We start from the raw sequence: 25,127 nt of genomic DNA, 5'->3' as shown, positions 1-25,127 counted from the left end.
CAAATAAAATATATTTTAAAAATTGCTTCAAGTGTTAGGAATGAAGCCAACAGATTGTTGAATCACAACAATTGAAGTATGGAGAATGTTGAAGTATGGAGAGAGGAACCTAGTTAGAATGATTAGGGACTACGTGCCACAGGAGATAACATTTTGAGTCGAGACCTAAAGAATGAGAAATGGGGTCACATCCAGTTTACGTCAGTTAAAAATAAACCCCAGTCTTTCCAGCCTCCAGGATGGACATGCACACCAAACAGCGTCGCTGCCAGCACTAAAGATGGCGGACGAAGGAGGGGGCGGAGCGCGCTCCCCGATTGGCCGGCTCTGGAGTGACGTCACGCGGCGGCGGCGGAGCATCCGGGCCCCGGGCTGCGGCGCTGCGGCGGCTCGGCGGCGAGCTCGGGGCTGGAGAGCCGGCTGCGGGGCTGCGGACGTCGGCGTCCGGGTCCGCGTCGGCGTGCGGGGCATGGCGTGCTCCCTGCCTCCCTGCGTGGTGGACTGCGGCACCGGGTAAGAGCCGCTCGCGCCCGGGGCTCCGCTCCGTCCTCCCACGTGGGAGCCGGGCCGGTGTCGGGAGGAGCGTCGGGGAGGGACGCGGCGCCCGAGTGGATGAACGGGGCCGGGTGGCCGCCGCCCTGCGGGACCCTCACCTTGCCGCTCTGCGGACCCCGTTAACCGCGCACCTGCCGGGGGTGCCCGGCGCACCGCGGGCCTTGTCACTGCCCCGTGCTCATCCCGGACCGCACCCGTGCTGCCTTCTCCCTCTGATCTGCCACCCACTTGTAGAGGTGGGCACACCGGGCTGCCCACTGGACAGCCCTTCCCTTGCCCGCTGTGCCCCTTTCATGACTGAAATGCCACACCCAGACCAGGCTCTTGTTTCAGTTGGCATAGAGTTGCCTATTCTCTTTAAAAGAAAATGCGTGTGCGTGTGCGTGTGTGTGCGTGTATGTAGTTTAAAAAGGCTCCATTTTGATACACAATCTAAATTTGGGAATTCCCTCCCCCCCATTTTGGGCGTGATCACCCTCCCCCCCATGTCCCTTTCTCCTTGATAATGCTATGTATTCAGAAGAGACCTTAAGAAATGTCCTGTACTTGCAGAAGCTCGAGCTGAGCCCATGTGGCAAAGGTCATTGCTGAGCCGGGAGTTTGGGAACGCCTGCTCTCATTTGGGTGAGGTGCTTAATACAATAGCCTGCAAGTAAATTTAGCCTCTTCCCCCACCCTACAAGAGGCTGTAATCATTTTGTCACAAAATATTCCGCGGCATGTTCATTTTATCCGTTTGTCTTTTCTATGGTAACATGCACTGGCTTGGTTTCCTTGACAACCTTGTAGGGGGCGTCCTCTAATTTGCTACAGTGCATCTCCTACTGATACTTCTTTCTTTTGACTGCCCAGGGACTCACAGAGGCTGCAGTCTCTCTGTCTTTTTGTGCTGATTTTTCTTTTTGAAATACACACATTATGGAGAAGTTTTGTGGCTCTTTAAGAATTTGCTTTACTTCCAAAAACACAAGCTCCTATCAGTTGATATGACTGTTCCCCCTTCTCCATTTGTTGATTGCGGTGGGTACAGTCATGTCCACCCCACACCCCTTCAGTAAGCATGAAGAATGAAGGAACCATGTAAGAGGATTTCTCATTGCCATACTTACATGCTTTTGTATTTTTGGTGTTGCTAAAACTATTGAAATATGAAGCATTGTTTGGTGGTGGACAGTGAAATAACCCACCCAGAGATTCTCAGACCTTTATTAATATTACTAAGTTGGAGATGTTATTCACCATTCTCACTAAAAATATCTAAAATTTTATTTTATTTATCTACATTTTAGATATAGCAGGGCATGGTGGTGCACACTTTTAATCCCAGCATTTGGGAGGCAGGGGTAGGAAGATGGCAGTGAGTTCGAGGCCACCATGAGACTACATAATGAATTCCAGATTAGCCTGGGCTACAGTGAAACCCTACCTTGAAAAAATCACACACACACACAAAATCTAAAATGTGCCCAGTTTTGACCTTTTCAGGTAAGTGATTAATGTAACTTTGCTCAATGGGAAATTTCCCTTCAGCAGATCACTGTGGCCTACAGCTGTGTTTTAGGCTTTAGAAACAGAGGCAGGGAAACTTCTCGAAGGTTTCATTTGGACATATTCTGCCATGGAAGCCCCTGTGATTATCACGAATCCTCAGTGTCCAGTACCTGAGCAGAAGGAAGTTTTTGTTAGTCTAAATTTACCCATTTTATTTATTTATTTATTTTGAGGTAGGGTCTCGCTGTAGCTCAGGCTGACCTGGAATTCACTATGCAATCACAGGGTGGCCTCAAATTCACCTCTGCCTCCCGAGTGCTGGGATTTGTGTGTGCCACCACACCCGGCTTAAATTTACCCATTTTAGCATTTTAGCATTTAGTAATTCTTATATTTCTCAAAGAGCTAAAATAGTTTTTGGGTTTTTACCTTAAATAGGAGACATAGTGGTAAGATGCAGATAAAAAGTAAGACTCATGGTGGCGCATGCCTTTAATCCCAGCACTCGGGAGCCAGAGGTAGGAGGATCGCCGTGAGTTCGAGGCCAGCCTGAGACTACATAGTTAATTCCAGGTCAGCCTGGACCAGAATAAGACCCTACCTTGAAAAACCAAAAAAAAAAAAGTAAGACTGAGGAAAAGAATGGACCTAGGAAGTCACCATGGGCACCGTGTTTAGTAAGTTATATGATAAACAGGTTTTCTGTTGGCGCTAGGGACTGAACCAGGGCCTCTGGGGCCTGCCAGGCGACCCTGCACCATGGAACCACACCCTAAGCCCTGGTTTTGTTTTTCTTTTTATTTTTTTGAGACAGGGTCTTAAAATATAGCCCAGGCTGGACTCCAACTCAGAGAGCAATTTTTGTGTCTCAGCCCCTTAAGTGTTAGGATTGCAGGTGTGAACCACCATGCCCGGCTAAGCCCCAGTGGTTCTTTTCTTCTTTCTCTAATTTTCTTAGAGTGTGAGTGTCTGTGTCCAGTGTTTTATAGTAAATAAACTTCTTCTGATAACCTTGAATATTGAATCCTCCTATAAACCCTGAGAACAATTGAATGAACTTGTGTGCTAGGGTCAGGATAAAGAGGGACAAAGCGAACTTCTGGGTCTAAAAATAAAGCTTCATCTACTTAAGGGGATGACAAAGAGCATGACCTTCAGAAACAAACAAAACTGTACAAATCCTGTCTCACTTCTCCACCAAACTTTTTTTTTTTTTGTTTGTTTGGTTTTTTGAGGTAGGGTCTTGCTCTAGCCTAGACTGACCTGGAATTCACTCTGTATTCTCAGGGTGGCCTCAAAGTCAGCGTTCCTCCTATCTCTGCCTCCCAAGTGCTGGGATTAAAGGTGTGTGCCACCATGCCCAGCTTCCACCAAACTTTTTTTTTTTTTTAAATATTTTTTATTTATTTATTTGAGAGCGACAGACACAGAGAGAAAGACAGATAGAGGGAGAGAGAGAGAATGGGCGCGCCAGGGCTTCTAGCCTCTGCAAACGAACTCCAGACGCCTGCGCCCCCTTGTGCATCTGGCTAACGTGGGACCTGGGGAACCGAGCCTCGAACCGGGGTCCTTAGGCTTCACAGGCGAGCGCTTAACCGCTAAGCCATCTCTCCAGCCCCCACCAAACTTTTAAAGTGAGTTTTACATTTTAAAATGAATTTTGAGGTAATTTCAAGTCTATGAAAACCTGAGAACAAGAAACTACTCTAGTCTCCAGTGTCTCTGGCTCTCACGCGGGTTTCATTGCGCTCTGTCCCCATGTGGATTAGTGCTCAATCTCAGCTGTGTACAAGGAGGTTGTGGACATCAGACTTTTGAATGCTGATTCACTTGTAATAGGAGGCTTTCTGAGAGCAAGGGCATAGCTAATCATGGACCAGTTACTAAAATCAGGAAGTTTGACATTTATGCAAGAATACCATAGCAATCTGGACTCTTGTGGACAGTTCCATTACGTCTCTTCTGGAATCTTACTCCCTCTGTGCTCAGCACCATACATGTCATTTGGTGTTCGTCCTCCTCCTCCTCCTCTCTCTTTCTCTGTCTCTTCTTCAGAGGGTCCTTCAGTTACTTAGCCCAGGCTGACTTTTACTTGTGATCCTCCTGCCTCAGCCTCCTTAGTGCTGGGATTATAGGCATGCACCTCACACCTGGTTGGCCTTCTTGTCATTGAAGTCACAGATATTAACATATATTATCTGGAAGTTGCTTAGGCTTTTTTTGTTTGTTCGTTTTAAGGCAGGGTCTCTCTCTGGCCCAGGCTGACCTGGAACACACTTTATAGGCTGGTTTCAAATTTATGGTAATCTCTGACTTCAGCCTCCCATGTTTTGGAATTATAGCTCGAGTCACCACATTGGCTTTTCTTTTTTTCAGAGAGGCCTTGAATTCAATGGCCATCTTCCTACCTCTGCCTCCCCAGTGCTGGGATTAAAGACATGCACCACCACGCCCATCTCACACCAGATTTTTCCTTCCTTCCTTCCTTCCTTCTCTCCCCTTTCACCTCCTCCCTCTCTCCCTGTCTCCCTCCTTCCCTTTCTCCCTCCCTCCCTTCCTCCCTCCTTCCCTTTCTTTTTTAAAATATTTTTATTTATTTATTTGTAATCAGAGTGAGATAGAAAGGATATGGAGGTTTTAATTTATTTTATTTTATTTTTAAATTTATGAGGTAGGGTCTCTCTCTAGTCCAGGCTGACCTGGACTTCACTATGTAGTCTCTGGGTGGCCTTGAACTCATGGCAGTCCTCCTACCTCTGCTTCCCGAGTTCTGGGATTAAAGGCGTGTGCCACCATGACCAGCAGGAGATTTTTTTTTTAATATATATTTTTTAAATTTATTTATTTATTTATTTATTTATTTATTTATTTATTTGAGAGTGACAGACACAGAGAGAAAGACAGACAGAGGGAGAGAGAGAGAATGGGCGTGCCAGGGCTTCCAGCCTCTGCAAACGAACTCCAGACGCGTGCGCCCCCTTGTGCATCTGGTTAACGTGGGACCTGGGGAACCGAGCCTCGAACTGGTGTCCTTAGGCTTCACAGGCAAGCGCTTAACTGCTAAGCCATCTCTCCAGCCCTAGCAGGAGATTTTTAAAAAAATTATTTATTTATTTGTAAGCAGAGTGCGATAGAGAAAAGAGAGATAGGGAGAATGGGGCATGTCAGGGCCTCCAGCTGCTGCAAACAAATTCCAGATGCATGTACCAACTTGTGCATTTGGCTTTACATGAGTACTGGAGAATTGAACCTGGCTAGTTAGGCTGTGCAGGTAAACACCTTCCCTCTCTCCCTCCCTCCCCCACCTCTTTCTTTCTTTCTTTTTTTTTTTTGCTTGTCATTTAAGATGTTGCCATTTCTGACAGCCAGTTATATGTGGTGGTCCTTAGTTGCCTAGGGGTTCTCTCTGATAGGTACGGGTTATGCAGTTTTGTTGGAATTACCATAGGGGTGGTGTTGATTTGTTTTAGGACAGACATCACCACATTCTTGGTGACATTTCTTAAGCTCATTTGGATCAAGTGATGTTTCTGAGAGGTGTTATATGTACTTAATCTTTAAAAAATTTTTTAAAATACTTGTTTATTTATTAGAGAGAGAGACACAGACAGAGAAAGAGAGAATGGGCACGCTAGGGCCTCTAGCCACTGAAAATAAACTCTAGATACATGTACATGGGCAGCTGACTTATGTGGGTTCTGGGGAGTGAACCTGGGTCCTTAGGCTCTGCAGGCAAGCTCCTTAATCACTGAGCCATCTCTCCAGCCCCTTTTAAAAGTTAAAAAAATTTTAATATATACTTGCTCTTTTCTTCCTTCAACTTCACCAATTCACTGTATCCAATGGTGATTTTGTTTTGTGTGTGTAGTGTGTGTTTTGGTCTTTGTATAGTGTGTGTGGTTTGGTGTATGTGTTTGGCTTGGTGTGTGGGGTGGTATGTGTGCACTGTATGTTCATTTGTAGTATGGTATGTGTGTACAGCATATGCATGTGTGTAATATGTGGTTTGGTGTGTGTACAACGTGTGCATGTGTGGTGTATGTATGGTTTGTGTGTGGTGGTGTCTGCATGTGTGTATGTGTGGTTTGGTGTGTGTGCAGTGTGTTTGTGTGTGTGTGTGTGTGTGTGTGTGTGTGTAGTGTGTGTACACAAATGCACTGGGTGAGGCCAGATGAGAACAATAAGTTTTCCTCCTCCATGGCCCATCGTGTGTTCCCTTGAGGAGAGTCTCCAGAGCATGCTTTCTTTTGCCAGCCTTAGCAATTCTGCCTTTGCTCCCCACAGGACGGCTATGCCCAGCTATTTTTGTGGGTGCCAGGGAATCAAGCTGAGTTGTTCTCAGGCCCTCTCAGACCCTCATGCTGTGGCAAGTGCTCTTACCTGCTGAGCCCTTTCTTCAGCCCCAGCTGATTAATTCTTTTGTGTGTGTGTGTGTGTGGGGGGGGGGGTTGGGGTAGGGTTTTACTTTGGCCCAGGCTGACCTGGAATTCACTATGTAGTCTCAGGGTGGCCTTGAACTCATGGTGATCCTCCTACCTCTGCCTCCCGAGTGCTGGGACTAAAGGCATGCGGTACCATGCCTGGCCTTAATTTCAGTTTTTGACTTTTATGGATCTGGAAGGTAAACAGTGGTGTCCCTGTGGTTTCAACTTGAATTTCTTGTTACGTGGGAGGCTTCTTTTCATATGGTTAAAAGTCATTTCTGTCTCTGTTTCTGTTTTTCTCTGAGATCTTGGATTTCTGGTTTATTTTTAGAAGCTCTGCATGTGTTTGCATGTATGTGGGGTGGGGGTCCACAGACAACCTGAGGCTCAGGGACTTGCATGGAGAATAGGAGGACGTGAGGCGGTGCAGTCTGGAGACAAGAGGTGCCGGCTGCCTCAGGTCTCTGCCTCGTGTGACTGCCGTCCACTGAGCTCCTCCTGCCGGGGTGTGACGGCACAGGCGTGGGGCTGTTTCAGGCGAGCCTGACCGATCCTGCTAGGAGTTTAAGCTCAGGTGCCTCCCGGAGGCCACAGTACAAGCAGGTCTGCCTAAGGTCGGTGGCGTCAGGCCTGCTAACCCTTTTATGCATATAGTGATGATAACCTTTTATGAACAGAAATAAAATTTTCTTGTGTATTGCCTTTTTTTTTTTTTTTTGCTGTGTGTCTGTACGGTGTGTGCATGTTCCTGTGAGTGCAGGTGTGTGTGGAGGGCAGAGGACGGCTTTTGGGTGTCTGCACTCACTACTGCTCCATTACCAGGTTTTCTGGGTGACCTGCCCTGTGAGCTTCTGGGGACTCTTCTCTGCACCAGGCGTGCTGGGATTGTGGACGCCCATCACAGCACCTTGGCTTTATGTGGTGCTGGGGTCTGAGCTCAGGGACTTGGGCTTGTGCGGCAAGTGCTTTATACTCGGGCCATCTTCCTTTTTTGTTTCTTGGTTTTTCAAGGTAGGGTCTCACTCTAACCCAGACTGACCTGGAATTCATTCTGTATAGTCTCAGGGTGGCCTCGAACTCACAGCGATCCTCCTACCTCTGCCTCCTGAGTGCTGGGATTAAAGGCGTGCCAAAATATTTAAATTGATTTTTTTTATTTGAGAGTGAGAGAGTGAGAGAGAGAGAGAGAGAGTGAGAGAGAGTAAGAGAGAGAGAGAGAGTAAGAGAGAGAGAGAGAGAGAGAGAGAGAGAGAGAATGGGGCATGCTAGGGCCTCTACCCACTGCAAATGAACTCCAGATACATGTACCCCCTTGTGCATCTGGTTTCCATGGGTCCTGGGGAATCAAACCTAGGTCCTTTGACTTTGCAGATAAGCACCTTAACCACTAAGCCATCTCTCCAGCCCCATTGTTTTAAAGCAACTGCATTTCCTCATCTTTTTCTTGATTGTGAGTCTGTTAAGTATTTATTCTGGAATGTGCTATGAGAAATGGACTCGTGTGCATCCAGATTCCAACAGTCTATCCTGTGTAAGAAAGCCCGGTGCCTGGCGATGCTCCCCGTGTCATGTGCATTGTTACTTCTGGATTTTGTCTTGTGCTGTGTGATTGGCTCATGCAGTGGTGCCTCAGCCCTGACCACTGAGGCTGCCCTGCAGGACTGATGTCCGCACACAGTCTTCTCAGGGTTAGCCTTCTGCTCTTACTGGTTCTTCCAGACTTTACGATCAACTTTCCCAAGTTGTAGAGAAAACACTTAATGGCATTTTTTTGTTGTTGTTGAGATTATGTTGTTTTAAGTTAATGTGATGAGGATTATCGTCTGTCCTATGAAAGAACATACTGTGTTTCTATTCAATTCTGTTTTGTGTCTTTTAGGAATATTGTAGATTTTCTTCACCTTGGTCCCTCTCTGTCCTCCCATTCCTCTCTTCCTTTCTTCCTTTTCCTCCTCCCCTCTCCCTCTCCTCTTCCTCCTTCCTTCCCACTCTCTGTCATGTAGCTAGGTAGCCAAGCTTGGCCTCTACCTCAAGATCTTACTTCAGCCTCCCAAGTGCCATTGTAATCCCAGCATCTTGGGAGGCTGAGGCAGAAAAATTGTGAATTTGAGGCTAGTGTAGGCTATATAGCTAGTACCACAACAGCCAGCACTACATGACAAGTCTTTGTCTCAAAAAAAAAAAAAAAAAAAACCCACAAAAAACTATTAAGGGCTGGAGAGATGGCTCAGTGTTAAGCCCAGTGATCCGAATTTAGTTCCCTAGTACCTACGTAAATGAACAAAATGGTGCATGAATCTGGAGTTTGTTTGCAGTGGCTAGGGGCCCTAGTGTGCCTAAACTCTCTTTCTCTTCTTGTAAATAAATAAATAAAAATAAAAACACTAAGAAATGCTACTGTTGGGATTATAGGTGCAATAGCTATGCCTCAAGGGGGGGGGGAGGAAGAGAATGAGGGAGGGAGGGAGGGAGGGAGGGAGGGAGGGAGGGAGGGAGGATGGGTGCGCCAGGGCCTGCAGCTGCTGCAGATGGACTCCAGATACATGTGCCACTTTGTGTCTCTGGCTTTCCGTGGGTCCTGGGGAATTGAACCTGGGTGGCTAGGCATTGCAGACAAGTGCCGTAACTGCTGAGCTATCCCTCCAGCACCCAAAACTTGGATGTATATTTAGAGTGCACAATGTGAGAACTGTGTGGTATTTAAAAACTCTATCATTAAGACCTGATAACAATTTTATGTGAAGTCTTGGGAGTGAGTAGTGCTATTCAAATGGAAAGTTAGGGTTGAGACAGGACTTCCAAGGGTCTCAGTCAAAAGTACGTCCTTGCCGGGTGCAGTGTGAGAATACTGTATAAATATTCAACACTGTATTAAATGTAACAGCTCCTCTTTAGAATGTGAAATAATTGAGCTTACATTGTCACCTTCTGTTCAGACACATGGTTGTAGGAGGAATTTCAATTATATATAAATGTGTTCAGTTGACAGTAGGTTAATTCTCCTGACTTTGCAGAATTAAGTCTAGGTGTACTAGCATTTAGTCAAGAGAGTGAAGGAGGCTCTACTGGGACTGCTTAAAGCTTGGGCAGGCCGGGCATGGTGGTGCACGCCTTTAATCTCAGCACTGGGGAGGCTGAAGTAAGGAGGACCACTGTGAGTTCAAGGCCAGCCTGAGACTACATAGTGAATTCCAGCCCAGCCTGGGCTAGAGCATGACCCTACCTTGAACCCCCCCCTCCAAAAAAAAAGAAATAAAGTTTGGGCAAATAATGCTCTGCAGTTGTACAGTGACAACATGGACGTCACTGTTTGTAGTGTTACGGATGCTGGGGTGTCCCTGCAGCATGGGGAGAGACCCTTCCTTTAAGGTGGGTACTGGCAGAACCTGTGGTTCAGAATGGAACCTTTGCCAGCTGTTGCTGAGTAGAATTTTCAGTGTTTGATTGAATTTTGGAGCTGTGGTCCAGAAGTGCCCCAGTCTGTTCCTGGAGTCTGATACCTTGTTGCTGAAAGCACAGTCATGGCTTAGTGGACAAGGGCAGGGAGGTGACACATACCTGCTGAAGGGCATCAGCTCCCCATTTGTGGGAGTGTTTCATCCTCTTCAGTCTGACCACGGTGCTTGGCAGAAAGGACAACACTGGATTGGGAAACGGCACATTGAACTTTCCAAAAATTTGTTTTGTATATGTGTGTGGTGTGTGTGCATGTGTGTATGTATGGCCTTATGTGTGTGTGCATGTGTGTATGTATGGCCTTGTGTGTATGTATGCATGGCCTTGTGTGTGTGTGCATGTGTGTATGCATGGCCTTGTGTGTGTGTGCATGTGTGTATGCATGGCCTTGTGTGTGTGTGCATGTGTGTATGCATGGCCTTGTGCGTGTATGCATGTGTGTATGCATGGCCTTGTGCATGTATGCATGGCCTTGTGTGTGTGTGCATGTGTGTATGCCTGGCCTTGTGCATGTGTGCATGCACAGCTTTGTGCATGTGTGCGTGTGTGTATGCATGGCCTTGCGCGTGTGTGCATGTGTGTATGCATGGCCTTGTGTGTATGTATGCATGGCCTTGTGCGTGTATGCATGTGTGTATGCACGGCCTTGTGTGTGTGTGCATGTGTGTATGCACGGCCTTGTGTGTGTGCATGTGTGTATGCACGGCCTTGTGCATGTGTGCATGTGTGTATGCATGGCCTTGTGTGTGTGTGCATGTGTGATCTTTGGAGACCAGAGGTCGATGTGGAGTGTGTTCCTCAATCGTTCTACTATCATTTTCATTCTTTTCCTTTCTTTTCTTTCCTTTCCTGTTCCCTTCCCTTCCCTCTTCTCTTCCCTTTACTCTTTATTTTCTTTCTTTTTCTTTTGGTTTTTCAAGGTAGGGTCTCACTCTAGCCAAGGCTGATGTGGAATTCACTATGTAGTCTCAGGGTGGCCTCAAACTCATGGTGATTCTTCTACCTCTGCCTCCCAAGTACTGGGATTAAAGGCATGCACCACCATGCCTGGCAATTTTTTTTTTTTTTTTTGAGAAAGGGTCCCTTGCTGAACCTGGCACTCACAGATTCAGCTAGACTAGCTAGCCAGCAAGTTCTGGGGGTCCTGCTGTCTCTGCCTTCCTAGCTCTGGGATTGCAGGGGCATGCTACCACACCTAGCTTTTTATGCAGGTGCAAGGGACCCAAACTAAGGTCCTTATGCTTGAGGGGCTATCTCCCTAGCCCCTCCCACTTAAAAATTCATTTTTATTTTAAAAATATACTTTATTTTTATTTATTTGAGAGAGATAGAGGCAGAGAGAAAGAGAATGAGAGAAAATGAGAATGGGTACACCAGGGCCTCCAGCCACTGCAAACAAACTCCAGACGCATGTGCCGCCTTGTGCATCTGGCTTGCGTGGGTCCTGGGGAGTCGCACCAGCATCCTTTGGCTTTGAAGGCAAGTGCCCTAACTGCTAAGTTATGTCTCCAGCCCATTGTTTTATTACTTTGAGATAGATTGTCATGTAGCCTGGACTAGTCTTAAACTCACTGCATAGCTGAGGTTGGCCTTGAACTCCTGATCTTCCTCTTCTGTCTCCTAAGTGCTGAGATTTGCAGTATGTTCTGTGACTCTGGCTACTCTTCAAAAATTTAAATAAGGAAATCTTTCAAACATACAGGAAAATAATAGTAAAGTAATAACTGAAACAAAGGCAACATTGTTGTGTCATTTTTATGTATGCTAGTTCACTCTGCTGCTACACTGATCCTAGAAAGTAGGATTGTCTCATTTGCACAGATGAGGATGGGGAGACTGATGTGTAGAGGGAAAGAACTTCTCCACGTTTGCAAATAGCAGAAGTAGGAATTGAATCCAGGCTGTCTGGTGCTAAGGTGCGTGGTCTTAAATAATACATACTTGATTAGAAAATAATACAGGAGACAAATGATTTTGAATCTAATTTCAAGGGACTGGGAAGGTGGGTCAGTGGTTAAAGGTGGCTGCTTGCAAAGCCTGTGGATCCAGACTCACTTACTTGGGTTTAATTCCCAAGTTTCCCATGTAAACCACATGCAAAGAGTGGTGCAACAGTTGGTGTTCCTTTACAGCAGCAAGAGGCCCTGGCACACATGTATACTTGTGTTCTGTGCATGTATGTGCATGTGCACACACACACACACACGCACACGTTCAGTAAACAAAATTGCAAATCACTGGGGGCTAGAGAGATGGCTTAGCAATTAAGGCACTTGCCTGTGAAGCCTCAGAACCCAGGCTTGATTCCCCAGGATCCATATAAGCCAGATGTGCAAGATGGTACATGTGTCTTTAGTTTGTTTGCAGTGGCTGGAGGCCCTGGTGCACCCATCCCCTCTCCCTCTATCTGCCCCTCCCTCTTATTTCTCTCAAATAAATAATAAAAATTACTAAAAAAATCATGGGGTGGTGGTGCAGATATAGGAGGATCATTGTGAGTTCAAGGCCAGACTGGGACTACAGAGTGAGTTTCAGGTCAATGTGGGCTAGAATGAGACTCTACCTTGAAAAAAATAAAATTTAAACAATAGCTTTAAGCTGGGAAGATGGCTCCAGTTAAAAGCACTTACTTAACTTACAAAGCTAGTCTGGGTTCAACTTCCCAGTAGCACACCCAAAGCTGGATAGGTGCAGCCACAAGCGACCCTGTTACACCCTCCCCCCATTTTTTTAAACCTAGCTTTAATAAATGATTGCATCTTACCATATTTGTTTCAAGGTTCTCCCGTGTTTGAACCTGTTACATGTAGTTGGGTGCTGTCTCATCTTTACGTAGCGAGATTATATGTTATAGTCTCCTTTTTTTGGTTCCCTCACTTCCCACCATCAGCATCCTTCTTTCAAACATTGGTCTTGTCATGGTGTCTGGGAAGGGATCCTTCAGCAGCATTGAGAAGTGTCTGCCTCACGCCAGGTCCCATCGCAGGGAGCAGAGAGACCCGAGCAGCCTCAAGCCCCTCTCCCCACGTCAGCTGTTTTCCTGCCTCAAGCCTCCCCAGTGCGGGGATTACGGGCCTGCGCCACCGTGTCGTGCTCCTTGGGGTTTTAAGGTTCTTGTGTTGCCTTCGTTCTGGGAAGCCTGCAGCCTCTGGGTTGGCCTCGGGACTTCCTCCTGTGTGTGTGCAAGCTCTGCAGTGGGAAGCTCGTGGCCAGCTTGGTTATTTAACCTGCTCTCAGCTCTGAATTCTGCAGACTTGGCTTCTGATGGGCTCGTCCTGCAGGGCTGCGGCGTCTCGGCTGTGGCCTGGCTCTTTGCTGCGCCACAGGAGCCCTTGCCCCAGCGAGGCTGAGCACTAGGTGTGATGGAAGGACAGTCAGCTTGCTGGCGTAGTGTCTCCAAACCTTCCCCGCTTGCTGTGAGTTCAAAAATACCTACCAGCATATGGTAAAGTACGTTAAAAACTGCAAACTAGCCTAAGGGAATTAGAGTTAGGAATATTATCACTCCAAAACCCTAATGTCAAACTTCTTGGAGTAATTCATAAAAAAGAACCTCCCCTCATTCCTTTCGCAGTGCTGGGAAGGTTCTAGCTTCAGTAAGTGCTGTGCTGAGGGCTGGCTGTGGACTTCCTGTGACAGGCCTGGCAACAGGAAGTGCTTTCGCACTGCTTCCCAACCTTCTTTCCCAGCAGATGGTCGGGTGGTGGTTTTTTTTCACTCCTTTTTATATTTAGGAGATTAGCAAATGCTTTTGGAACAGAGAGTAGTATTTGGCATTTGTTTCAGTAAAGACTTTTGGAATCTGTCATCCAAAGATCTTGACAGAAATGGGCTTCTTGTGAAATGAGATGGCGAGGAGCTGCTCCTGTCAGAGGAGTCCCAGGAACGACAGTGGCTGCTGCTGCGCATATGTCATGGCATCTTTGGAAATTATATAATCATTCTCAACCCCCATGGTGTAGGAAGTTTGGAAATAAGTGTATTTTCCACAGAGCTAGTGCTGGGTTAGTCCGTGTAGTTTGATTTGGGCTCTTTTTCCGAGTCTCACTAGCTGTTTGGCCCTGGGTGGCTTAGTTGACTTCTCTGTGCCTCAGTTTTTTCATCTGCAAAATCTTCAGGTTCTTGTATGAAGAGTCTGAAAGCACTTAGAGTCACAGGATGTACAGACATACTTTATGTGTCAGTGCACACACACGTTTCCCTTCTGAAAGAAACAAGCATGGCCTTTTAAGCTTTAAATCTACTTTCTTTGAAATGATGTTTGATTCTCAGCAATCACAGTTATTTCAAAGGAATCTCCTGAGACCTGATGTTCTAGGGCTTGGAGGGCTTATGATGAAAGACGTTAATGGAATGTGGACGAGAGCATTGCCATCTAAACATGTGTTGATGACTTTGTGCTTTTAGGTACACCAAGCTTGGCTACGCAGGCAACACAGAGCCACAGTTCATTATTCCATCATGTAAGTAAAGCTCTTCCTCGGGTTTAAGGCTTGTTTGTCAGCATTTGCATCGCAAGCATCTCTCAGCGTCCTGACTGTCTTAGAAGATGTTTCCTTTCCCGGGAAGGGTTATTTGTGTTCATACCTCGTTTCTGCGTGTTGCTGTAGGTAGTAGCTCTGACCTGAGCCCCTCAGTGGTGCTGTAGCCCTTTGGTTCCATTCTGATGTCCTTGATATCCTTTGCACTGTCATTGGGGTTCGATTGAGGGTGGCTGCCGGGGTCTGTCAATAATCATAAGTGTCTGAACTGCCTAGAAAAAGTAAGGCTCGTGTGGGTTTAGGAGGCACAGTTCTGCTGGCTTAGCAGTGTCTTGGGCTGGGAGCCTGGTGTACCATAACAGTCACTATTGAGAGAGTTGTTTTTATTTTTTGGTGAAACGAGAGGCCTGTTGATTGCTTTTGTTGTGTTCAGAAGTGCTCTGCTTATTTTTTAGTCAGGAGTGTGTGTGTGTGTGTGTGTGTGTGTGTGTGCGCGCACGCGTGTGTGCACGAGAGAGAGAGAGAGAGAGAGAGAGAGAGAGAGAGAGAGAGAGAGAGAGGGAGAGACAGCCAGCCAGACACATAAAATAAGTGCTTCATGTTTTGGCATTGATGCAGGACTTTGGGTACAGGGAGGGATTAAATTCCATAAAGCTGCAGGGGATCCCAGGCCTGTGACCTCTGACTTTTGGGTTCATATTCAAGGTAGCAAAAAACATTGAAAATATGGATTCTGAAAAGGGTAAATTATGAACTATGAGATTTGTTTTAGAGAGTTAGGATCCAGAAGGAGGGCTAGCAGGGAACCCCAAGCTGGGAAGGAGGAGGGGAAATGGAGAAAAATCTCCCTCACACCTCCAGGGAAGAAGCCTTCAGAGAAGGAGCACCCCCCCATCCCAGGCCCCCGAGCCTCTTCTGTGCGGCCAAGATGCTATGGCTGATGACAGGTTCCGGCAGCTGCCCTCAGTCGAGCTCCAAAGACAGTGCAAAGGGCATCAGAGGATCGAGAGACAGTGAAGGACTTGGAGGTAGAAGAGCGATCACACGTGTGATAGCAAAACAGGAAAGTTTCCAAAACCAAAGCACATGTAGAAAGCAAGCAGGAAGATCCCCATCGGGTGTGGTGGTGCATGCCTTTAACCCTAGCACTTGGGGTGGGGGCCAAGAGGTAGGAGGATCACTGAGTTCGAGGCCAGCCTGAGACTACAGAGTGAATTCTAGGTCAGCCCTGTGAGTTCAAGGCCACCCTGAGACTACATGGTGAAATCCAGGTCAGCCTGAGCTAGAGTGAGACCTTACCTTGAAAAACCAAAAAAACCACCAAAAAAAAACCCAAAATCCTTCTCAGAGGAGAGGAGCCTGAGGCTTACACACTCGTGTGTATCCGGACGCAGAGGAAGCAGTCAGGAGACTCACGCCCGTGGTCAGGGCCCTTCATGTGGATCGGACATCCAGTGAGGGTGAGGCTTGCTGTCAGACTCAGGTGTATAAGGGAGAGACTGCTTGGTTGGCAGACTCAAGAGGCTGGCTCAGGAGAGGCACGCAGCCATGTGGAGGGGTCTGGGTCAGGCGCAGGTTCTAGTCCTGCTGGGGCAGCCAAGGTGGCAGCTCCCCTGGCTGACTGTAAGAACTAGGATCTCGCTCCTGCTCTTCATCAACACCAGCTCCTCGGGCCTGCTTTTTATTCTCCAGGGACAGATTGGGTCGCATAGTGTAATTCTGTGGAGCTATCCAAATCCCACGCTGTAATTTTGAGACGCTTTGCCCAAGGGAAAGGCGTGTCAGCCAAGCGCGAAGGGGGAGCTGGGTCTGCACAGGCAGCTGCTGTAGGTGAGCTGGGGTCCTAGACACTAGCTGTGGTTAGACGCTCAGTGACGCTGCACTGACTGGGTCTTGTGACCAGGACCAAACGTGGACATCTAGGGAAAAGGGGTGCTTGGTTTGAATTTGTGGTTAATTGGAGCACCCTGATCCCTGGGAAGCACACTTGCTCCAGGAGCCCTGGCAAGGCTAGGTCTCCTGCCCCAGCTCCTTGCTGCTGGCTCTCTCATGGCATCACTGGGGTGACACACATGGGTAGTGAAAGCCGTTATTGGCACGCTGGGTCCTCAGTTTAAATTGGTAAGTTGGAGTGTTTGTCTGCCAGGGCTGCTATAACCAGCTCCCTAGACTTGGAGACTTTCCAGCAGCACATCACTCTGTCACAGCTCTGGAGGCCAGCGTCAAGGTGCTGCCATTGCTGGGTTCTGGTGGGGCCTACTAGGCGTCTCAGTGTGTCCTCATGTGGCCTTTTCTCTGTGTGACTGTGTGAGGACTGGCATGTCTTATGTAAGGCTACCACCTTGATCAGATCAGGACCCCACCTTTATACCCTCATTTAGCTTCACTGACCTTTTTAGAAGTCTTGTCTCCTGATAGCATGCTGGGGGTTAGGGCTTCAGCACTTGAACTCTGGACACAGGTGAGTCTGACATTCTGTCTTTTGTGAGTTTTATGAAGGTGAGTGATCATTCCATGCTCAGTTGACAAACTGGCCTTTCTGACTTTGCAAAGCAGAAGGTGTGATTTTAACCTTGTTAATGCATCAACATGAAAGCACCCATCTTGCCCCTTGGCTTTAACTTGTCACCATTGAAAGCTGTCAGCAGCGCTCAGCTGGCTGTGCCACTTAACCTGTCATCAGTCAGAGAGGGGGAACTGGTGGAAGTTATATCAGGATCCCATTCACTGTCAGCAGACAGGTGAGCTGGAGACTGGGCCTGTCAGAGCCTTTGCTGTGGCCGAAGCTACAAGACAGTGTGAGAGAAGAGGGGTAAGGGATGGTGGCAGTGTTGGCCGGTATGCCTTCAGGACAGGGAAGCTGCAGGAGACAGAGTGAGGGTGTGGGCTAGCCGGAGGGCCTTGGTTCCCTTGGATGAATGTGCTCTCTGCTTGGTGCTGGCAGTGGAATCATCTTTCTGTCTAAAGAGGTCCCATTTATAAGACGATTCTTAGGGTGCAGGCACTGCAAAGTGGTGTTGTTTCCCAGCATCTCCTCTGGACAGGCACTTCTGGGTTCTTGGCGTGCACTCAGAAAATCGAGAAAAGCACCCACAGGTCACCAAGCAGCAGCAAGTTTCACTTACAGAGACGGTATGGAGCGCACACCCGGGGATAGGACGGGCCTCTGCCAGGGAGCAGCAGCTGCCTGACCACAGCTGCCTAAGGCAACCTGTTCCAGCTTCTTCTTCAGGGAGGGGGAGGGGAAGGAGTTGGTTGCTAGGGTGGAGGATGAGTGGTTCTTATTTCCATTGACAGGCTTTGGTTGTATAATCCTTTGTTACTTGTCACTCTTTTCCCATGCTGCATCTGATTTTAGTGTTAGGCACATACCGTTATGCACAGGCATTGGGTAGTAAGTAGGGGAGTTTCCCTAACCGTTGACTTGGAGAACAGTTTGCCTTCCTGTGTGTGCATCTAGAACCAGCTCAGCCGGACAAGTCCCTGCCTCTAGCCCTAGGGTGCCATGTGCTCCCAGATGCATCTGAGTGGAAGCTGACTATTCCCTAGGGTGGTTAGCGTTGTTCGGCTTGGAGAGGGCGCGTGTTGTGTGCTATTCCTTAGGGTAGTTAGCATTGTTCTGCTGGGAGAGGGCGCCTGTCGTGTGCTATTCCCCAGGGTGGTTAGCGTTGTTCTGCTTGGAGAGGGGCCTGTCATGTGCTGGCTGGTCGCAGGCAGGGTCTCTGATCGCTAAGCTCTTCGTTAGGCAAAGGTGTACGTGTAGCTAAGTCAGATGGAGGCTCAGGTTGCGAGGCTCACTTTGCTGGCCTGCCTCAGCATCAGAAAAGAAAAACTGGGCTGCAGGTGGGGTGCAGTGGCAGAACCCACCAGATCTTCCATTCGAGAGGGAGGAAGAGAAGGAGGGAGGGGAGAGGGAGAGGGAACAGAGAAGGGTTGATTATTGCTAGCATGCAGGAATGCTCTTGAGATTTATATGGTTGAGTTTCATTTCATTTATTTTCACGCAAGGGCCTCCTCTAGCTCAGGCTGCCTTAAACTTGCCACGTAGCTGTGGGTCACTTTGAACTTTTGACTCTCCCGACTCTTGTTCCACCATGCTCACTTTGCCATGTGCTGGGAATGGACCCTTTGTGTATGCTAGGCAAGCACTCTGCCCACTGGGCCACAGCCCAGCCCTGCAGTTGAGTTTGATTCCAGCATCCTTGCTGCTCTCTTATTTGTTCTAACGGTCTGCAGATTTTTTTTTTTTTGAGGTAGGGTCTCACTGTATCCCAGGCTGGCCTGGAATTCACTGTGTAGTCCAAAGCTGGCAATGAACTCATGGACGTCTTCCTCCCTCTGTCTCCCAACTGCTGGGATTAAAGTTGTGCACCACCATGACTGCTTTTTCTTTTTCCTATGCAGAGTACCACATTGCATGCAAGTAATGGCCTTGTTTTCTCTTTCAGTCCCAGTTTTCTGTGTTTTCTGTCTGGATGTTGCTGTGCTGACTTGAGCTTTACTAAAACCGTGACTAGACCTGGGGCGGCACGTGCCTTTGTCTTTCTGACCCCAGAGTAAGACTTCAGGCTCCACCAGTGTTGCTGTCCATCTTCATGGCATGCTGCTGCAAGGCCAGTCAGGGCTCGTGGAGCTGGGCCTGGCAGGAGGGGGAGGAACAGGGTGGAGAACTGGAGGCTAGCCTGTGCTCCATACAGCAAGACCCTGTCTTAAACCCAAACCAGATCAAACCAAGCCAAGTCAGATCAACCGAATACAAGACTAGTGAGCGGGCATTTCTCTCATGCCGAGGCTAAGCCCTGCTTGTTGTCAAAAGTGGGTCGTGAAACCAGATCAAACCAAGCCCAGTCAGATCAACCGAATACAAGACTAGTGAGCGGGCATTTATTTCACACTGAGGCTAAGCCCTGCTTGTTGTGAAAAGTGAGTCGTGAAACCAGATCAAACCAAGCCCAGTCAGATCAACCGAATAAAAGACTAGTGAGCGGGCACTTCTCTCATGCCGAGGCTAAGCCCCGCTTGTTGTGAAAAGTGAGTTGTGAAACCAGATCAAACCAAGCCCAGTCAGATCAACCGAATCGAAGACTAGTGAGCGGGCATTTATTTCACGCTGAGGGTAAGCCCCGCTTGTTGTGAAAAGTGAGTCGTGAAACCAGATCAAACCAAGCCCAGTCAGATCAACCGAATAAAAGACTAGTGAGCGGGCACTTCTCTCACGCCGAGGCTAAGCCCCGCTTGTTGTGAAAAGTGAGTTGTGAAACCAGATCAAACCAAGCCCAGTCAGATCAACCGAATACAAGACTAGTGAGTGGGCATTTATTTCACGCTGAGGCTAAGCCCTGCTTGTTGTGAAAAGTGAGTCATGAAACCAGATCAAACCAAGCCCAGTCAGATCAACTGAATACAAGACTAGTGAGTGGGCACTTCTCTCACGCCGAGGCTAAGCCCTGTTGTTGTGAAAGGGCGCCGTGCCGACCGTGCCGGTGCACACTGTTGTGCCTCACTGTTGGCTGTGACGTGAGAGACGCCTCTCGGGTCAGGCCTGTCCCTGGGTAAGTATCAGTGTACACGTACATGCTTTTGCTACGATCTGACTAGAAAATGTGTTTTTTTTTCTTTTTGGCCATGTGTATGTGTGTGCAGTTTGTATGTGTGGACACATGTGTGCGTGGTGGTGCATGGATGTGTGAACATGTGTGTGAAAGGCAGAGGTTGAAGCTGTGTGTTTTCCTCCACGGTTCTATACCTTATTTCTCTTTAATTATTTATTTGCATGTGCATGTGCATGTTTGCATATAGGCTTGCCAGTGCCTCTTGCCACAGCAAATGAATGCCAGGTCCTTGTGTCCCTTTTTTGTATTTTATGTGCGTAGCTTGGGAATTGAGTCCAGGCTGGCAGGCTTTGCAAGCAAGTGCCTTTAACCACTGAGCACCTCTGCAGCCTCCTGCACCCCATGTTCCTGAGACAGGGCCTCCTACTGAACCTGGAGCTAGACGAGTGCTGCAGCTGCCTTTGTGCCTCTGGACAAACGCCTGGCCAGAAGCAGCTGTGGGACGAGAGGGCTTGTTTCAGCCTTACAGGTTTCAGGAAAGCTTCATCATGGTGGAAGAATTGGCCTCACTTTATACACCCTTGGGGTGGGGGGAGAGAGAGGGAGAAGGAGGAGGAGGGGGAGGAAGAGGAGAAGGAGGAGAACATCAGCTAGAGAGAGAGAGGGAAGGAGGAGGAGGAGGAAGTGGAAGAGGGGAAGGAGGAGAGCATCAGCTAGAGAGAGAGAGGGAAGGAGGAGGATGAGGAAGGGGAAGAGGAGAAGGAGGAGAGCATCAGCTAGAGAGAGAGAGAGCGAAGAAGGAGGAGGAGGAAAAGGAGGAGAGCATCAGCCGAGCTCAAGCTGGCTCTCTGCACACCTAGTGGGGCTGGAGTCAAGATCTGTCCTGGTGACACACCACCTCCAACAGGGCTCTGCCTGCTGGATACTTAAGTAAAAAGCCTAATCTTAATAAAAAAAAAAAAAAACAAAAACCTCAGGCTATGGGAAACATTATATGTAGTCTTTGGTCACATTTCTCCATTCCAGTCCTCATGGCTGTTTGGGGCACATCTTGGTTTCATGTATATAGATAGAAACAGAGATTTTGAGTCTAAGTATCCCATCCATCCGTTCGTCATCTCCCTTTCTTGGATTCAGTTGCTTGCTACATAATAGTTTTAACCTTGCTTTCCTCCCTCTCACCAACTGAGATCTATTATGACTTGGGCTCACAGTATGTGGAGTTAGCTTTTATTTTTATTTATTTATTTGAGAGTGACAGACAGATAGAAAGAGGCAGATAGAGAATGGGTGCGCCAGGGCCTCCATTGCAAACTTCAGATGTATGCACCACCTTGTACATCTGGCTTATGTGGGTCCTAGGGAATCGAGCCTCAAACTGGGGTTCTTAGGCCTCACAGCAAGTGATTAACTACTAAGTCATCTCTTCAACCCCCCCCCCCTTTTTAAGGTAGTATCTCACTCTAGTCCTTTAGACAAGAGCTAAGAAGTCACATCATTCTTTGATCTGTAGCAAAGTGGAGATTGCAAGGGCAATCCTGTCTTTGCTTTTGGGGGCCCCAGTCATCCTAACTGCCTCATTGCCACTGCAAATGAAATCCAGATGCATGCATCACTTTGTGCATCTACATGGGTATTGAACAATTGAACCTGGGCTGTCAGGCTTTTCAAGCACACGCCTTTTAACTGCTGAGCCATTTCCCCGTGTGTGTATACATGTTTGAAGGCCAGAGGGTGATGTTGGGTGTCTTCCTCAGTCACTCTGCACCTTAGCTTTTTCTTCTTTGCGTTTTTGAGGTAGGGTCTCACTCTAGCTCAGGCTGACCTGGAATTCACTATGCAGTCTGAGGGTGGCCTCCAACTCACGGTGATCCTCTTACCTCTGCCTCCTGAGTGCTGGGATTAAAGGCGTGCACCACCACGCCCGGCTTGCACCTTAATTTTTTAAAGATTATTTATTTATTTATTTATTTTCAAGTAGATAGAATGAGTGTGCCAGTGATGTAGGATTTTGGGATTCAAAAGGCTTTCTCCCAGAATTTATGAACCCTAATTTTTGGTTTCTGTCTTAACCTTTAATAAAGAATTAATAAAGACAGACTCAAGAAGGATAAATTATGAATTATTTTGTTTATTTAGGGGGAAACCACAGGTTGGGTCTAATTAAGGGAGCTTGGGGTCTAGGAAGAGAGGTTAGAGCAGAATCATAAACCTGTGGGAAGTAGGAAACATTCTCTAATGTGGAAAACACTGCATAGCATATAAGGTTCATTTAAGAGAAATTGATGTTTTTGGGGAAAAGCTAGAATAGAGCCTCAAGCATGTAGAAGGGAGCTAAGCTGAGGCTTTCAAGGGAAGACTGAGGTAGGGCTGCAAGCATGTGGAAGACAGAATTTATGTGTATGTGGGGAGACTTAGAAGGAACATACATGGCATCTGCCTGTGCCTTCTTGTAGAGTTCAGAGGGCAAACGGTGAGACTCAAGGAAAAATAAGAGGGAAAATATCAAAACAGAGACAAGAAATTCAGAGGAGAAATGAGTAATGAAGAAATTAACACTCATGGTACTCCGAGTCTAAAGAAATTACACATATGGTAGGTTAGAGACTAGAGGAAAACCATGCATGTGATCAGAGTGAGAAGTTACCCCAAACTGTAAAGCAGAGGCAAGCAAAGAGTCCCCCAGACCAAGGAGGAGTTTTATGTTGTTTTATGTGGTTCCCTCTCCCCCCACCACACCCAGGGGAAAGCCAGTCTCACACGAGTCCCTGTGGCTTGAGCAAAGAAAGGCAGGCAGAGCCAAGTAGAGCTGGAAAAGCTGTGCGGTGCGCTTGGAGTCGGCCACAGGAGGAAGGCCGCAGCCTTCACAGGCAAGGGGAAGACCTGGTTGGTTTGTAGATCTGGAGGGCGGATCCCAGAACCGGTGCATCTAGGCCAGCCCATCTAGGGTAGCATGTTAGCCTGTAGACAGCAGGGCACTGTAGATCAGTCTTGATCAGATACAAGGTCCATTTCTGCCAAGAGTTTTGTTTCTTGTGCCAGGGTGGGGTGGCATCTCCTGGTTCTCTCTGGGCCTCAATTCTAACTGAAACTGCCTAAAAGAAACTAGCTTTCTGCTCTCTTTCACCAGGGCCTCCAGCCACTGCAAATGAATGCCACTTTGTGTATCTGGCTTTAAGCTGGGTCATTAGGCTTTGCAAGCAAATACCTTATCCACTGAGCCATCTATTTGGCCCCTAAATTTTTTTTTTTTCGAGGCAGGGTTTTACTCTAGCCCAGGCTGACCTGGAATTTACTGCATAGTCTCAGGGTGGCCTTGAACTCAACGGTGATCCTCCTACCTCTGCCCCCTTAGTGCTGGATTAAAGGTGTGTGCCACCACTCCAGGCGAGCCTCTAAATTTTGAGACAGAGGTCTCTCACTGGTCCTGGAGCTCACCACAGATGAGCCAGCTAGCCCTGGGGATCCTCTCACCTCTGCCTCGTCAGTGCTGGGCTTAGAGGTAGTGCTGCTGCCTTTGGCTTCTGTTGGGGGTGGGACCTTGGTCCTCCTGCCGTCACAGTCAGCACCGCACCCTCTGAGCGCTCTTCGTGGCCCCTCAGTTCTGTTTATGTGTTTACACAAGAACAGTTTTGGTGTGAAGTTTAATATGCATCATACTAGTTTGGGATTCTGCCCTGTAGTAGGGTCACTGCGCAGTGCTGTGAGTGCATTATGCTGCTGGGTCCAGCAGCCATGTGCACGGCGGGGCGGGGGGAGGGTGGGTTCCTTTCTGTAGTGCTGAGAGTTCTGAGGCTCACTGAGAAGTTCCTGCAGGGCCACACCTGGGAGGTGCTGAGTCCATGTTTTTTTTTTTTATTGTTATTTGGCTGAGGTGACTGTTGTACTATGATTTTTAAATTCTCATTGGGTTTGTTTTTAATTTAAGTAGAAACTTTGTGTGGATGTGTCATGTGTTGGTATCATCATTTCCCTCCTCCCTGCCCATGTGCCACTGAGGGCCCTTCTCAGTGGGATATGGTAATTTTCCTTTTGCAAGTTATTAGCCTAAATTTTAATTGGAAGCCACAGTGCCATCCCTTTCCCATCACAAATGTACATTTTGAAAGGATCTGACGTAGAGTTTTTTTTTTTAAAATATTGTTATTTGTTTATGAGAGAGAGAGAGAGAAAGAGAGGGAGAGGGAGACAGACAGACAGACAGACAGAGAGAATGGACCAAAAAACTTGCCATTGGAAATGAACTCCAGACACGTGTTGCTTTGTGTGTCTGGCTTTACATGGGTACTGGGTAATCAAACCCAGGTCGGCAGGCTTTGAAAGCAAGCACCTTTAACCCCTAGCCATCTACCCCCCGCCAGCCCCTGATACAGAGTTTAAAAAAATGTCTTAAGAACACATAGGTTATTATTTTGCTTGCTTACTCTCCTCTGTGTGGTATAGACTTTTGTCCCCTTCTGTACTGCGTTTTAAGATCTAAAGTGACTGGCACAGCTCTGCTAGCGATCACCTACAGCCTTGAGGTCATGCTTCTCAAGGTGAAGCTGAGAAGTTCACGGATGTGTCCATGCCACGCTAGACACGCCGGACTTACCGGGAAGTGCTGACTTGTTGCTTGTAGTTTGTGTGCTCCATGACACGGTCTTCTGTGAGCACCCCCACCCCGGAGGCAGCCCGAGTGTTGCAGTGACTCGTCCACGCACAGGGAGCGACTCGTGGCTGATCATTGAGATGTGTGTGGACAGTGCGACTCTTTCCTTTTTCCTCAGGTATTGCCATCAGAGAGTCAGCAAAGGTAGTGGATCAGGCCCAAAGGAGGGTGCTAAGGGGAGTTGATGACCTTGACTTTTTCATAGGAGATGAAGCCATCGATAAACCTACCTATGCTACCAAGGTAAGCTTCTGACGGCGGCTTGCTTGTTGGTGTGCGGAGCCCAGAGCAGAGGAGTGGTGTGACTGGGGGAAGTGACAGGTTTTCTGGAAGTGCTGTTCTGAGTGTGGCTTCAGTATTGTTTAGTTTTTTTTGTTTTTTTTATTTAATTTTTATTTATTTATTTATTTGAGAGCGACAGACACAGAGAGAAAGACAGATAGAGGAAGAGAGAGAGAATGGGCGCGCCAGGGCTTCCAGCCACTGCAAACGAACTCCAGATGCGCGCGCCCGCCCC

At 47.8% G+C, this 25,127-nt stretch overlaps 1 protein-coding gene across 5 annotated transcripts in view; it reads left to right on the top strand.

Annotated features, from left to right (window-relative positions):
* The first annotated feature begins 394 nt into the window (after window positions 1–394).
* Window positions 395–25,127, top strand: part of Actr3b (actin related protein 3B) — an 81,029-nt gene continuing 56,296 nt past the window's right edge. For 3 of the 5 annotated variants that reach the window (XM_045160976.1, XM_045160975.1, XM_004669563.2), the window contains exons 1-3: window positions 395–513; window positions 14,334–14,389; window positions 24,729–24,853. In XM_045160976.1, coding sequence (XP_045016911.1) covers window positions 470–513; window positions 14,334–14,389; window positions 24,729–24,853 — 225 coding nt within the window. In that variant the 5' untranslated portion in view covers window positions 395–469. The remainder of the gene's footprint in view (window positions 514–14,333; window positions 14,390–24,728; window positions 24,854–25,127) is intronic. The other 2 variants (XM_045160978.1, XM_045160977.1) reach the window with 2 other exon arrangements.

The sequence above is a fragment of the Jaculus jaculus genome, chromosome 10, assembly GCF_020740685.1.
Source record: "Jaculus jaculus isolate mJacJac1 chromosome 10, mJacJac1.mat.Y.cur, whole genome shotgun sequence".
NCBI classification, from domain to species: domain Eukaryota; kingdom Metazoa; phylum Chordata; class Mammalia; order Rodentia; family Dipodidae; genus Jaculus; species Jaculus jaculus.
This window is presented reverse-complemented; position numbering and strand designations above follow the sequence as displayed.